We start from the raw sequence: 16,104 nt of genomic DNA, 5'->3' as shown, positions 1-16,104 counted from the left end.
AAGTACATGCATAGATTTCAGTATGATGTTTTACTGGGGCACAGATACTGCATTAAACTTGAATAAATTGAAATAGATGCCAGATTTCTAATCAATTTGCATGATGTGCTTGTGAGTAGAATTTGGATATGGCAAGATGTGTTCCTCTCCCAAAAGCATAGTGAGTTGATTTATGTAAAATCATAAATGATACAGACATTTTAAGGTTATTCTCACTTCTCTTTGTTCATATTGCAGTTCATTAATGCCTTTTGTGTGGTGGTACTGAAAGCATCATGATGTTTGGGATACAAGTGAATGCAAGTTGGTCTATAGTCCACATTGTCACAGCCCACAGAATGCCTGATTTCACTATCTAGTGATACATTTGTCATATTTTGGGGGAAAACATTATGGACAGAAGTTGCTTGACATGACAGTTTAACCAGTTATGTTATTTGTATCAACAGTCTTACCTAGGGGATCCATTGAAATGAACATGACATAAAAGTAAGTGCTTGCAAGGGCTGTTTCACTTTGCAGTCTCTATTATCTATTATGCAGTTAACCCAGACTCAGAGTATTTAAACAGCCCAGAAGTGTGAGTATGATGTGACATTTTATTGTTCATTAGCAGTTTTGTAATATCAAACAGCATGACATTGGCATTTTTGGGTTCTCCCCTATCCACCCATTTAACTTTTTTTTGAAAAAGAAAGATGTCATTACATTGTTTTGAAATTTGTAGAAATAACAATTGTATAAAATAGCCGTTGTGGTTTTTTTAAAAATGGAAAGACGATTATGTCTAAGTGTTGGGATTGAAGTTTTCCTTTTTATATATCTATACATTTCAGTTACACTCTAAAGTTATCCTTTTGGATCTTTTTAGTATTTAAGACTGGTTAGAAACTACAGTTAGGGTTCCCCCTGCTTAGTGTGCCAAGCAGATATTTTGAACACCTCACTTAGAAGCTGTTATTTAAAATCTTTTTTGACAGTTGTATCATGATTTCGTCATTGCGACATACTTTATAGATGTAAAAAAAATCCTTTTCTGGGTTTAAAGTTTAAATGTTAGTTGAAAACATTTTGTGAAGTTTCTCATTTGTTTTCATCTTCACTAGTGTCAGTGAAAGTACTTGTCAACATACCATTGTGGTCAACTGCAAACATCAATGTACTTGAGTATTACACATAGAGTGATTCTAATATAGGCACGTGTGTTTTAGTGTTTTTCATGTGTGGATTCTCAAAGTAATAACAGCATGGCAAAGTGAAATAGATCTGTTGAATAACTGTTTTTCTTTCACCCTTTGATGTCTCAAAATATTGTGGGTGAACTTGTGGTTCTACAGTGTTAAATGTGTGTCCACATGTACATGTGTGTATATGTAATATGCATGCTGTACATGTGTGTGTTCATGATAGATAAATACTATAGAAAAATTACATCTTTAAAAATTGCACATGATTTACCCTTTAAACCACATTAAAAATTTTAAGAACATTATGTCATAAAATGTATTTGTTGGGAGCTGAGTTTTACCTGTCTGATAAATAACCAGTGTTAGTTTAGAAAGAGCCTAGTTCAGTCACACCAAACTACAAATGTATGATTTTTTTGGTCATCTTTGGTAATTTTAGAAATATTGTTTCAAAATGATTGGCTTCACTACTATTTTATATTCTGCATGCATGGTAGCAAGTAGTTTTCTTGTGAATTGCAGTTTGATGTTTACTAAACACTCTTATTTGTAATTAAGCTACTTAAAATAACACAATGCATTGCAAAATCTGAAAGCTCAAGACATGAGCCTGTACATCAACATGAGGGTTAGGCATTTGTGTTGAAAATTAGCAAGTTCCAAAATTTACTTTGTGGTTTAGAGGGTATATTTATCCCTTGTTTCTATATTTTTTTGTATTTTAACTTGTCTGGTGTTTAGTTGTTGCCTAATGATTCTGACATCTGCACATTGTTTTTCCCCTTGTACATTGTTATAAGTGGTTTGTGAAAATTTGTGCTTTGGAGCCTTGAGTATTTACGTGGACTGGGGCATGTGGGGCATGTTGTTGCATCCAAAGTACATATTTTTGTTATAAATAAAGGTAGTGTAAATATATATTCCTGCTTGTTGATTTAGAATGAGCCTGTGCTTTTCCCTTTATTATTTGTATCTTGTCTCTATTTGTTGTCTAAATTCCACTTTTTTGTTTTGGACTACTTAAACCAGCATTCAATCAAGGAGCTTTTGTATAAAGAATTATGCCATGACAATTCATTATTAGAAATGGCTTTGTGAGCCAAACAAGGTTTCATGCATATTTATGTAGCAGATGTAGATCATGTTTTAAACAGCTTCTCAAGTATTGGTATGTAGAGGAATTACGTGCTGACTGCATGACATTTTGAACAGAATATGTGGGCAAGATGCAACTGATCTTGAAGTTTATTTGCTGGTTTAAGCATAACTGTACAGTTTGAAATGTAAATAAATGTAGGCACGCACACACATTTCAGACATTTTTATTGCTAATTTAGATTTCATGTTATTTAAACACAAGTGTAGAGGGGCAGCTGGTAGCCTGGTGGTGAATTATATTTAAGCGAGAGACACACAATTGTGTGAAAAAGTGTGATTGGTTAGGGTTAAGAGTGTCAACTGCAGCAGGCTTACAAGAGCATTGTGAAACGTTTAGTCCTGTGAGGGGCATAGAAGGGTACAGCTGAGATGGGAGAAGCATGTCACTACAGTGAGTTCAGATGGTTCAGATCTCATCTCCGGCCACTTTTTGTATATGACACCTGTTTGCAGAGCCAGGTGTTGGGGGTTTTCTCATTTCCTTCCTCTACCCATAGTGCAAAATCACCTCAAGATGAATGCACTTTCCCACTAAACCAACCAACCAGGGACAAGTATAGAGGCACCTCGTAGTGTCGTCGTTAAAGCACTCACTTGTTACCACTACAGTGAGAGGTTCTGGATTCAGATCCAGTCTCAAGACACTCTCTGTTCACAGGGCTGGGTGTTAGGGGGTTTCTCTGGGTTCCAGTTCCCTCCTCCCACACTTCTTTTCTCCCCCCTCCCAACCCAATAGAGAAAATCACTGTTGGGCAGAGTCACTTTGCTATTAAATCAACCAACCAAATAGGGACAAGCATGCACAAACAGCTGCATTATAATTAAAAGAAAATTCATAAGCAAATTCTGCTTGCATGTATACAAACACATTCACTCTAATTTGCTGTTTTTTAAAACCATGTATGAAGTCAGCATTCATACTTGAAGTATATGCCTTAATGCAATTTCAAATTTATTACAATGCTGTGACAGAGGATATAAAACTGTTAATATTTGAAAAACATGGAATGACACAGGTCTGACATTTTGCGCAACGTTATATTTTCTTGATAATGGCAAGATGACAAAATACACCCTGCATAGAAAAGACTTTCTGATGGTCAATCACGTGATCTCGAACGTTTACTGCGATGTCTGGTGTGTGCATGGTAGTCTCTCTCGTCTCTGTTCCGTTTTTGTCGATGAGTTTCACTCTCACTGCTGCGTCCTGAGTAAGTTTGGTAGGTGCCATATTTATTTCTACTAGAGTAACTGGAAGGAGTGAACATACCGATGGGTTTTCGAAACGGTCTGTCTCTACCACCGAATCTTAGTTGTCCAGAATCTTTTTTGCCCCCCAAACCACCACCCAGACGACGTGGAATCCATCCTTTCAATGTCCTTTCAAATTCATGTTCCACCAGTATCTCTTTCTCATCAATAACCATTTTGTAGGCGTCCTTGTGGGCGTTCCGAAGCGCCCTTTCATCCTCAAATTCGATGAATGCGTAACACTTGGAAAATCCTGTCACAATATCTCTAACTAGTCTGAGCTGTTTAATTTTTCCAAACTCTCGAAACTTATTATAAAGTGTCTTCTCCTCAGTTTTCGGGCTTAATCGTGCAACAAAAAGGGTAAGCTTTGGGTCACCTTTCACAAATTTGTTGCACTTGTAAGTAGCAGTGAGCGCTCTGGTGATTGCTCTGTCATGTGGATCTTCGTCGGTTCCGTCTATACTGCCTGCCATGAGCGGATCGTAGAATTTATCCAAAAAAGGTGAAAAAGAATCCATTGTTGTGGATAAAAGTTTCCAGAATCGGTCCCTCGTTGAGGCAGCAACTCTTTTTTTCGGGAGACGGGAGAGCTAAAGACTTTGCGGTAGTTGTTTTCTTTGACTTTCTTAGAACCAATACAAAATTTCATTTATGCTCCCTACAGTTTCTGTGCAAAGAATACAACATGTAGGTAGATTCTTTGACAAATTAAAAACAGCATGTTCTTTGTAGCAGTCATTGATATTGTCGTAAATGGTTCCGGCCGGAAGTATACCGACTTTAGGCACTACACACGGAGTTTTCTGGAGGCGCATGCTGTTGATAGCGAAAGTACCTAAAGTTGTAAGACGACGATTGGCAAACTACACTTTTCTCTTTTGGACATACGTATTTCGCATACGTTGATAGCTATCGTGTGTCCAGTTCCTCTTTGCATTCATAATGGCTCAGTGTGGTTTTTACGAAATAACTTGGCCCATCTCTGGGGCAAAGGTTGGGGTTGGGATATTTTAGTGCTCCGAGTTGACAAGAGGAAAACTAGATGTAACTGCATTATCCCCGTGACACCATTAAAAATGTTATCATATCAAACTTAGGATACTTGCATAGCTATTTAAAATATTTGTATTGATGGTTATCAATTATTGAATTGTAGCATTGCATATGACAGTAACTATATGTTGATTACTGGTAGTAGTTATTACTGAAAATTCAGATTTATATACTGAAATAAAATTAAAAAATGCTTTAACAATTTCATTCAATAACTTGGTCATTTCTTTTCATTGAAGATGTCGCAAGAGAACGGAAAAAGTGTTGAGGCATCCCCGTTGACACTTTTAACAGATAGTGATAACATTGAGGTTGGTTCAGATGATAGACCAAGCATTCCTTCTTTGTCGGCAAGAAATGTTATAGAAGACTCTTCAATTGATTCTTTGAAAAATGGGATAACAGATATGCCTGTGACTGAAACAAGTGCTGAAAATATGGATGCAGCTAATGTGTCAGTGGTACCTAAAAGTTCAACTAGTGGCTCAGGGCAAGATGTCAGCAGAGAGAACCATCTTTCAGCAGAAATCAAACAGGAAAAGGATTCAGAATATCAGCAGCTGAATGGTACACAGAAAGTTGAAAATAACTGTGACAAATCAGAAACATGCGTAGAGGAGACAGAAAGCATTTCCTCACACTTAGCAGCTTCTGTGCAGGAAATAGAGGAGTGTAGCTCAAACCTAGATGAAGCTAAGAATGATGAATGGATGGATATTTTGGGAAATGGTCAATTGAAAAAAAAGGTAACAAAACCTCCAGATTATATTTCATCTGTGAAATTTAGGTTGTAAATGACAAATCATTTACTACATTATTTTGGCACAGAGGGTATAAATGTGTGTGTGCATGAGCAAGAGAGCCTTATGATCACTACAACATTGATATTAAGCTGTTTATTTTTATATTATATATTATTCATATGACTTTTATATTATCATTACTGGTCTGCGCAGAGTGTGACCTATCTTGGTCGTTATGTTGCGCAATACAAGTACACATTATTATGATAGGACTTTTTTTGTCAACAGTGATTGTCTAGAGTATAGTAGAAATGTTAAGGTATATTGTGAGAAAAAAATTGGATTTTTTTAATTGCCAGCTATGATAAGCACTCTCTCTTTCATGCTCACAGAGGCACCTGTACATAGAAGTTTAATTTAAAGCCATATTGCTTTGTGAACTTGCTGTTGAATCCTATTGAACACAGTTTCAAAGTAGTAATTTAGCATTTAACAACAATTTTTATTCACTTTCACCCAGTCTTGTGCTTTCCTTGATATCCAACTGTGCACAGGTATTAAATCAAGGCAGAGAAAACTCACGCCCTACACAAGGCAGTCTGGTAACTGTGAAAGTCCAAAGTTTCCTGGAGAATGGAATCTGTTTTCAAGACAACACTGAAACCTTCATTCTTGGTGATGGGGATACACTATCTGGTCTGTATAATTATTAGTCTGTGCTGTCTATTTTTATGTAAAATTTGTCAAGATTAAGTTACTGTGGTAGACATTTTGGTAGACATTTTGTGTTTTATTATTTATATTTTATTTTTAGATAGATCTTTCTGGTACAGTTAAACCTTTTTATTAAGACTCTACCTATTATGACCCCCTCTTAGTTATGACCCACAATTTTTTTTCACAGACCTATTTTATCATATTACAACCATCTTCCGAATGAGTTTACAGCTGACAGTTTGTGCTCTGTTATAGCTTTTTAAGTTGTGTGTTGAAAAAAAATAATTATATTTTAAAATATACTGCTTCTAGCCAACCGTTTATCCAGGTATTATTATTTTCTGCAGAATTCACATTAAATAAATACACTTTCACTGCTTGCTTATTGGGTCACTAGTCATTGCAGCCCAGACTGCGTCATTCCAGTCATGTCTACCACCTGCCTCAGTCGAATATTTGTTAGTTTGGGGTTTATATTATATATACACACAGATGTTCAGTTTATTGATCAATTGCTCTTACCAGGAAAGTTAGTCTCACTATAAATTTTCAGTCAAGTATATCAGTGGTAGAATAATGCAGTAAGTATTTCAAGCAAAAGTGACAGTAAAGTGCATTATGAAACACTTTTTAAAAACTTTATTTCAACATTTAGATCTTATTCGCAGCTAGGACCTGATTTTGATGGGTTTTTAGCAAATTGAGCATGTATTATGTGAATTATTCAAATAATGCATGTTCATTTTGCAAAATAGATTCATAAATAAAAAGAGAAACTTGTATGCAATCAAACCTTGCAATCTGCAAACTCAAGGTGTTCAGTTTTCTAACTATATTATATGTAATTTTATCATATTTTCTAAGGTTTTAGTGTGTGACTGCTATTGCTTATAATTTATTTCAATAAGATGAGCTGATCTAGTGTTTGAGGATAAGTGTCTGATTTTGGAGATGCTTCAGAATATCTTTTAAACTAGTGAGCCATTTGAAGATCAGCAAGGTCCATATCTAGTGAGATTTAAAAAAAGAGGTGGTTGAGAAATGTGCATAAACTTTGTGTTTCTATTTCATCCAGTTTTTTTAACAGTTGTGTTACTGTTTCTTTCAAAGTCATTGTATATAAACATTTAAAAAACTGAATAAAATTCAATTGCAGCAATTGATCTGACAGTTGCACTTATGAATTTTGGTGAAAAAGCAGAAGTAACATCCTCTTCTAGGTTTGCTTATGGAAAACATGGAAGGTAAATAATTAACCCCAAAGGGTTTTCTGTAAATTTAGGAGTGTCCCTACTCTTTATGCATTCACACACAAAAACATGTTTCAAACTGATTGATAGTTTAGGTTATTAGGTTTTATATCTTGTGAGTGCAGCAGTATTTCCTTTTCAAAGAGAAATGTTTGGAATTTTTCATATTGTTCACAACATTATAGATAAAAAGGGTTCATCATACATGTTTTGTTTTTATGATAAAGTTTGCTTCTTTTACAATAGTTTGTATCTGAAAATAGGTGTACATGAATTCAGTATTTATTTTTCCTTTGATGGTAGAAAAACTCTGCTGCTTTTACAAAGGACATTTTAAATTTTAGTGTTTATTTCTGATTATATAGACATTCCTGCAGAGATGCGATTCTTCTCTTTCTCTTAAAATGGTCACTTGCACATTCTTGTTATTTTCAGAGAACCAGATATTCCTGCAGATGCAGATGTCCATTTTACCCTTGAGTTGCTGGATGTCCAGCCAGGACCAGACGTAGACAAACTCCCTACTATTGAACGACTTGCTTATGGGTGGGTGTATCATGGTCATTGACTGTTTATGAATCATGGTTTTACATTGTAAAACTGAGGGATGTTTTTATCTCTCAACCATAACAAATCCTTTAATCTGTCTGGGTGTTCTTTAGTTGAACCTCAATAGGCTTGAGTGAACAAGTTTGCTAAAAATGCAGATCTCAGAATGTGTTCATGTGCTTACAGGAAACCAGGAACATATGTTAAGGTTATGTTATTTTAAAGGTTAGATTGAGCTCAGATATGGTTTAGGTGAGGGTGAAGGCTTTGAAAATGCCATGTGTTGGAAGAAGGTGAACAGATGACTATATGCTAATTTCCTTTGTTAAAAAAAAATCATTTTTTGCATTTGGTGGGAAGGAAGTAATGGTATGGGCATATAGGATAACAGTGTCCTTTTGCGGTTTTATGCACCGAAAAAAAAAAGATTTTGTAAAGAAATTTTAGAAACTGGGAACTGTCCCCACTTTGCATGTATACTTCATGAGTATGTCCCCAAAATGTATCATATAGGTACAAGATTATGAGTGCTTATGCTAAATAGAAACATCAAATTCTGGGTCTGCTTAGAATGTAAAATACATTATGTGCAAGAATATTTGTACCTGAAGTCAGGAGTGTATTATCAACATAGCATTTTTTTTTCCCCAGCATGACTTATGTGGTTTCAAAAATGGTAAAAAGCCATTTTTTCCAACTGATAATTTATATGTTGTACAATTACAGAGAGAAGAAGAGAGAACGTGGCAATGAGCTGTTTGGGCGCAAGGACTTTTCTGGTGCTATCAATTCTTATTCAAAGTGAGAGGGCTATATAGCATTGCCGTTTTAATTTAACATTAATTTATTTAAAAATTAATTTAATTTAACGTCCTCTATCCTTTTCATCAAAAAAAGGATTATTATCCTGATAAAAGTAGCCAGATAGCCAGTCAGGCTTCCTGTGTTAACTTTTGACAGCAAAGCTTAGGTGCTAGCTAGATTGTAGATTCAGCACTTATGTCCCCTCTGGCTCATTTTTATTGCATCCATCACCCTTATTGCAAGTTAGACTATGGATTAAAAAAATAACAAATGATCTCTGATTTTATGTTGCTATCTTGGGAGTCAAAATAAACTGATAGGATGTGTCTGAAAATATTTACATTCAAATACACGGGCTTTATCAGCCTTCATCCTACATATTTATCATCTTAGTTTGAATATTCAGTTGTCTCACACCTTAGGTTTCACATCTATTTCACGACTTTTGTTCCAACCAATTCAGATTGCGTCCATACTGAACAATTCTCACACACACAATAGATAGCTCATATTGGGAACACAAATAGACATAACCTGATAGTATAGTGATTTATAAAATTTAATGTTGAAAATCAGTACTAAGCAGAACATTTATTGGGGAAAATGCTAGGTGATACAATGATGAAAACACTTCATTTAGCTAAATGTCTACTTGTAGGCAGAGAATTGTTAACATAGTAAACACAAATTTTGTAACTTGGAAAAAGATGTAATAGTATACGGCCCCATTTCTATGAAGAAACTAATCTTCCTTTACCTCAGATAAGGTCTTATTTTAGATTGCAAAAGCAATCAAAGTAAGTTTTATATCTGCTTAATTAAAGAAAATGTCTTATTTGTGACTGTCTTGAAACTGGTTTCTTCCTTCATTTAGGGCAATCAAGTTTGTTGATGCTGGTGGTGGTGGCTTAGATGGAGAGGCCTCAGTTTTGCAGCAGATGTTAGATTGCAAGCTCAAATGCTACAACAATATGGCTGCCTCACAGCTGAAGGTTGGTAATGTATTAATATAAGAAGTTTTCTCTGAAAGGCAAGAAAAAAAATCAGCTGTTTTATTTAAAAGCAGGCCTTGTCATTGTTTGATGTTTTCCATTTCCAAATGATTGTTTTATGCATTAATAAAGTTTACTGAGTGAACAGATAGGAGCTATTGAGGCGGCTATGCGGTCTTTACATGAGGTCTTGGGAGTTCAGCCTGACAACATCAAGGCTCTTTATAGGCTTGGAAAAGTAAGTGCATCAAACAAGTTTTTTAACTATCCTGGAATAAATAAAGCATTCTGATTATGAATATTTTCTTATTATTTAGTTATCATATTAATTTTAATTCATGATATTGTAGAGATCAAGAGATTTAAACTTCTACCCTACTGCAGGAAAGAATGGTATAACCTGAGAAAGGGAGAGATATGAGTGAAGGTGAGGAACCTGTCCAACCAAATGAAAGCAATTAGTGAAGCCTGACTGATACAACCACTTGTGAAAGCTGTGTTGTACATGTACCACAACATGCAGGGCCCAAGGCTTGTCTTAGTCACCAATCTTGCATCTGAAGTAAAGATGATATGCTGTCTTTATTTGAGAAGTGATACTTTTCTTCTGGTTGGCAAATGTCACTTCATCACAAATATAGCAAAAATTGTCCACGGTATTAACACACTTTTGAGGCATTAGTTCTCTGTATTGTAACTAAATGGATAAAATAATAAAAGTTTTATGTAACAGTAGCTTAAACTTAAATTTTTCATGGTCATATTCGTGCTCAGCAAATCAAGATACTACAGATTATAACCCTTTTAAGTCAACAATAATTTCAATGTTGACAATTGTAGTCACATTTTAAAGGCAAATCACTTGGGCATAACTTTCTTTAAACTTTTTTTAAAGTGCATGAACCTATAAAAATTTGTAAAATTTGTATAGTTATGCAGTAGTAAGGGTTGTTGAAACTGCTCACATGTTACCATTGTGTCAACTACTTTAAAAGCCCTTTATTGTTAAGAGTACAGTAACAAAAATATTTTAGAAATGTCCTTATCATTTTACTATAGAATGTTCGTAGATATCTTCACTCTTTTCCACTATTTCTTTGTAAAATTCTCCAAAATCATGTGATTATTTGTCATTGCTGAATAAACATAAAATGTGTGCAGGTATACTCATCCAAAGGCCAAACTGAACAAGCTGTAGCAATCTTAAAGAAAGCTTTAAAGCTAGATCCAGAATCTAAGGTGAGTTTACTTCAAATTTCTTTGACAAATTCTTTTAAGTTACAAGGATTTCTTGTTCTTTGGTATTAAGTAAACTCTGTTATTGAATACAGTATGCTTTATTGGAATTTATATTATTACAGATGCATTGTGAACAGAGAGTCAAGTTTTTAACTTTATTATGTTGACTGTAATGTCAGACTGCTTCTTGCATTAGAGGTGGTAGCATTAAGAACAGTAGGAAAAGAAATTATAAAGGGCTATGTTTTTATCCGTTGCTTATAATTTCATGGTACAAATTTTGTACAGCTTTGCATATGGCTATGTTAAAAAGTCTATAAAGGGGATCTTCCTTCATGCAAAGGAGTAAGACAAGAATACACATTACTCTTATTGGTGTGTCTTATTTTGTAGCTTTTGCATCGAGAACTTTCATGGTTGACTAAACAGCAGCAAAGAGAAGCAGAGACAGAGAAGTCCCTGTACAAACGAATGATGGGTGATATATCTGTAACAGCAAAAAAGCCAAACAAGAAACAAGGAGGAGGCGTAAGTTTTAACACTTACAAGCTAATTTTTTTTTTTTTTTTTTTTTTTGCTTCAGTGAGAAGGCCATTGGTGGTGGAAGGGGGAAGTGTAGGGTAATGTTGATAACATCTGTGCAGATTTCATGCTGTCATGTGAATTTAATATTTGTGACATGTTGGTTTGATTAAGCTGCACCAAGAAAACTTAAACATAGAGCTGATAAATTTTGTAGTCTAAAAACTTTTTAGTTGAAGAAGAATGCTATTATTATGCATAATTTTCTCCCGTGCAGAATGAATGGTATCTCATCTGTGTGTTTCAGGTGTTGAAATGGACACTTCTGGCCGGGGGAGCGATCGCAGCAGCTGCTTCAGTTTTGTTTGCATATTACAAATACGGTCATTGACAGAAACAGCTCAAACTTTCAAAAAATTCCTCATTATTATCTCACTATCATTTTATAAAATGTTTACCTGCTCACCTACAAGAATGTTTATGCATGATTTTGAGTTGTGAACCTCTTGAGAAAGTAGTACTTGACCTAACTGCTAGCTGAGATGTATCTGATGCATTACATAGGTTTTGCATACTAAATCATATTATCATATCCGGTGTTAATGGAAAACACTTTTCCATTTAACAACAACTATTGCTAGCTAACATGCATCTTATTAGATGTTTCCATTTTGCGAAAGCAAGGAACTATAATTTCTGCTTACAAGCACTGTGCAGTGAAAAAGCCGATTAAAAGGTCTCATAGGTTAGGCCAGAGTAAGGTTAAGTAACAAGAACAGATCAGTTGAAGACCAGTTGCACATCCAGAAATTTTGTGTATACTTTTTCTATATAGCACTGAACAGTAGATATGAGAAAGTAGAGAACAAATGACAGACAATCCTTTCACAGCACACTATTGTATAGAGACTATTTTTAATGACAGCAGCAGCAGTGTGCACCACAAAATCCCACTTTATATGATGCAATGTTGGCATTTAAAATCACGTCATTAAATAATTTCATGCATCTGAAGTACTTGATCGATATTCTGACAGTTGTGCAGTTGTTTAGATATAATAACATAGTAATTAAAGATTACAGTTATGTGCTTTCCTGCAAAAGATGCTATTATGTGAACTCATTGTCTTTGCAGAACTGATCACTATTTTGTGTTGAAAACTATAAGTTATTCCAGGGGACTCTTGTTAATGTGTAAAGAGAGAAAAAGGGTGCTCTGTCCTATATAGTTACACCATCAGACTATTAAAAGTAAATGAAAATACCAGGAAAGCACTTGCAGCTTGTAGAAATGTTGCAAGATGAGCTCTATTGGTTAGTCATTATTTTGGCCTTCAAATCACATGATTAACTGTATTCTAAATAATCTTGGATAAGAATAGAATATTTTGAACCAAAGGTTTCAGGCAGTTCTATGAAAGCTTTAGGAATAATAGACCAACTCTTCAGCATAAAGTGGGTACACATTAAAACCAAAAATCTTTTATGATCATTTGCTTGGGTGTCTAGAAGGTAACTATCAAATGCATTCCACACCAAATACCTATACTTGAGTGCTTGGCCAGGTGTTTTTGTTTCCCATTTTCTTGTTCATTAACAACTATGTAAAACAACAGAGTTGTGTGCCATACTTTTCCATTTTTTTAAAAAACTTTCACCAGAATGTGCAAATATTATATAGTTAGATTTCATTTAGATAAGCAGCGTGTTACATGTCTTTCATTGTGAGTTGTTTCCATCATTGAACACTTTACAAACTGGTTTGATGTACCAGATGAAGTTTAAACATAGTTGTGAGGAGGAAGGAGACCTTGGTTATCTTCTAGTATTTTATACCTGTGCAGCTGGCCCGGGAATGTCTGTATGTCTAGAAAAAATATATAGTAGGCTTTGTTGGAAATATATTGATGTTATCTTTGTGACAAGCATGAATAAAATCTATCAAGTTGTACAGAAAAACAAAGTCAATGTAATTGAGCACCTATTAGAAGCAGTTTCATTGTTTTAACAACCTCGAGAAACTGATAATCTGTTGTTTCAACAGTGTAACTACTTTGGTTATAAAATCTTTCATTTTAATATAGATATAGAAGCTTGAATGATTTTTATTGTAACTTCATCTCATTTTAGGCAGTTCATACAAATATGACCTTATTGTCTTATACAAATAAGGATGCAAGGTATGATGAAGATCATACACACTTTCTCATAATACAGGAAGTATAAGGAGCAGCAACTTCATAAATTTCTAAATACCATTTGCTAACAGGGCTTACTTCCCTTCAATCACAACTAGCACAATCTGTGTGAAAAATGTATTTTGCGCACCACCTGTTCAAATTTAAGATGACAACCAATCAGAATTCCCATACTAATGAACATCATTTTGGATCATATTTTATACTGGTTTTCCATAATCACTGGTAAGTTAATCATGCCAATGTACAGCCACCTTGTAGAGAAAAGGTGTACACTATGCAAGAAACTGAGTCAAACATAATGATGTTTTTATAAAACCAAAACAGCTATGGTTTAATTTCATTAAAGTACTTAGATATCTGGTAAAAACCAATATCTAACAGTGGGAAAATGTATCTGCTCTTCCATTCTGGAAAAAGGCTGCTCCTCAGCCATAGCTTGACTAACTGGACTATTTTGACATTTGAATAGAGCAACTCAGCGCAGTGCACTGTTTTCAAACAGCTGTTGTCTTCTTGTGTCCATAAATGATATCTAGATGGTGATACACAAATGGTAAAGAAAATACTATACTGCTTGATTCTTTCAGTGCAGATCCATTAAAAATTTTATGAAAGTTTAAAATGTAACCCTTTGGGCATGATGGGCCATGATTGTGGCTTTGTTGGGAAAGCATGGGGAATGCGATTTTCAAAATGTATTTTTCATATTGCAAAATTCAAACTTTCTTCTGTTTGAATATGTATGTTTCTTGTATGTATGCATCTTCTAATGTTTACCTGAGAGCAGCAATAATAGAAAAAACCAACTAACTTCACCCAGTCATCTTTAGTTATTAGCCAGTGTAATATTTATAGTTTTATGTTGTGCTCAGAGGGTTAAGATGTTTAGTTTGAGGGGTTGGGGGAGACCTGTTTAAATCTCTTGGCATAGCACAGACTATCGAGCAATTATGCCTGTCAGGTTATCTTCGGTCCGTAGCGACAACCTTAGGACAAGATGTGGGACTTGGATTTACTTACCAGCTCGGTACCTGTTTGCATCTTAAAGATGCTTTGTTTCAGGACCATGACTGTGGGTCCATGAAGGCCTGGCATGTATGCTTCCTTATATTTTTGTGGCAACAGTAAACAGAATATATAAAAATAATGATCTTGGTTTATAAACAATAACAGCACTGTCAACAATGTGTGAAAGAATAACTGTCTTGCTTTGTGTAATATGGCTGACATTACACTGTTAATAAACAATTGAAGAACTGTCAGATTTCAAAATGATTTCAGGAAAAATGCAAGTCATATTCTTACATTATTTGAAAAGGGGGTTTTGTTCTGTCCACCTGAGGACATCAGTGATTGGGCATTGTGAAACATGTTCCCGGGAGGAATAGGTGAATACATCACGGAAAAGCCGTCAGCCCTGTAAACATGCATAGAAATGAGATTCCACAGCTAATCCTCTATTTGTGACAGGCTACCACAACCTGACCACACACACACACAAAAAGAACCAAGTGGGAAAACGGATTTCTAGGACAAAAAAAAGTAATATATAGTAAAGATATCATTGCTTGATAAAAATTATTATTCCTGCAGAAATGAAAAGGTGAATTATGCTTTCTACAGCACGCCAGAGTGGGACACTTAGAATATGATTAAAGGGGTTATTCAGAAGGAATCACTTAACGTATGCTTCTGCCAAATATGTGATAAAAGGCATTAATTTGATATGGATAATCACAGAAGTCACCAAATACCGTTTACATTATTTTTAATAGTCGCTGCGCGGTTTCAACACAATTTTTATATAGTGTCGTATGATCAACAGCCACTTGGAATAAGTCTAGTGGATTCAGACTACACAAGTGACCTACGCGAACGTATACCTTCGGACCTTCGTGTGATCTAATTCGATCCGATGCTTCGAGATGGTTGGTTCGGTGATCGCTCAAAGTTTTTAGATCTTCGCGATACCTTTCGCAAGTGTTCTTTCGGGAGCCTGTTCTTCACATTCAGTGCCAAGTTTCAGCTTACTCATTTTTCGTACCAACCAAAAAAGAAAAATCCACTAAGCCTAGTTTCACTTTTATGTTAAAAAAAAAATTTGCTGAAAACATAGATCACGTGACTTTTCTCTCTATTTTTGGCTGACACTTTAAAAACATGTTCGCTGAAAGCAAAACTGAATAAAAAGATCTTTCAGCTGGTAAATATGAGAGTTCTTGCACGAATCGATATTAATGTTTCGTGCCAAGTCAGATAATACAGAGCAATATTACGTTCCGTCCTTCTTAATACGACTAAGCTTATCATGCTTCGTCAACAACCATTTCAATTTCCAGCACTATGAATGGTCACATGATAAAGCACCGCCTTAGGCAGCCTAGAAGAGTTATACTTCCGCTTTATGAAAAGAGTCTACAGATATTTTGCAGGAA

The 16,104-nt window shown here is 35.0% G+C and overlaps 2 protein-coding genes and 1 long non-coding RNA gene across 5 annotated transcripts; 1 reads left to right on the top strand and 2 right to left on the bottom strand.

The window, feature by feature from the left end:
- Window positions 1-1,428: 1,428 nt before the first annotated feature.
- On the bottom strand, window positions 1,429-4,248 carry LOC112553617 (U11/U12 small nuclear ribonucleoprotein 35 kDa protein-like). The gene has a single exon (XM_025220961.1). It carries the CDS (start codon window positions 4,115-4,117, stop codon window positions 3,446-3,448), a length of 672 nt encoding a protein of 223 aa, XP_025076746.1. The 5' UTR covers window positions 4,118-4,248; the 3' UTR covers window positions 1,429-3,445.
- A 71-nt stretch (window positions 4,249-4,319) lies between these two features.
- LOC112553616 (peptidyl-prolyl cis-trans isomerase FKBP8-like) lies at window positions 4,320-14,931 on the top strand. 3 transcript variants are annotated; one of them, XM_025220958.1, is made up of 11 exons: window positions 4,320-4,442; window positions 4,892-5,398; window positions 5,950-6,091; window positions 7,269-7,356; window positions 7,798-7,908; window positions 8,638-8,712; window positions 9,590-9,707; window positions 9,856-9,945; window positions 10,869-10,946; window positions 11,340-11,474; window positions 11,776-14,931. In XM_025220958.1, the coding sequence occupies exons 1-11, from the start codon at window positions 4,353-4,355 to the stop codon at window positions 11,857-11,859; spliced, it is 1,518 nt and encodes a 505-aa protein (XP_025076743.1). In that variant the 5' UTR covers window positions 4,320-4,352; the 3' UTR covers window positions 11,860-14,931. The 3 variants fall into 3 exon arrangements, with proteins under 3 accessions (XP_025076743.1, XP_025076745.1, XP_025076744.1); XM_025220960.1 differs by having other exon boundaries at window positions 4,397-4,513; XM_025220959.1 differs by lacking the exon at window positions 4,320-4,442 and adding an exon at window positions 4,527-4,592.
- On the bottom strand, window positions 9,958-15,997 carry LOC112553618. The gene is made up of 3 exons (XR_003097082.1): window positions 15,553-15,997; window positions 14,975-15,086; window positions 9,958-10,264 (listed from the first exon to the last, which is right to left on the bottom strand). It is a non-coding gene; the product is annotated as an uncharacterized LOC112553618 (long non-coding RNA).
- Between the last annotated feature and the right edge of the window lie 107 nt (window positions 15,998-16,104).

The sequence above is a fragment of the Pomacea canaliculata genome, linkage group LG13 (genome assembly GCF_003073045.1).
Source record: "Pomacea canaliculata isolate SZHN2017 linkage group LG13, ASM307304v1, whole genome shotgun sequence".
Lineage (NCBI taxonomy): Eukaryota > Metazoa > Mollusca > Gastropoda > Architaenioglossa > Ampullariidae > Pomacea > Pomacea canaliculata.
This window is presented reverse-complemented; position numbering and strand designations above follow the sequence as displayed.

Bases quoted from the DNA above. Each gene is read 5' to 3' on its own strand.
- LOC112553617 (XM_025220961.1), bottom strand. From the start codon at position 4,117: ATGGATTCTTTTTCACCTTTTTTGGATAAATTCTACGATCCGCTCATG.
- LOC112553616 (XM_025220958.1), top strand. From the start codon at position 4,353: ATGGTTCCGGCCGGAAGTATACCGACTTTAGGCACTACACACGGAGTT. The intron at 8,713-9,589 runs GTGAGAGGGCTA...TCCTTCATTTAG, and splicing joins GCTATCAATTCTTATTCAAA to GGCAATCAAGTTTGTTGATG. The intron at 9,708-9,855 runs GTTGGTAATGTA...CTGAGTGAACAG, and splicing joins TGGCTGCCTCACAGCTGAAG to ATAGGAGCTATTGAGGCGGC.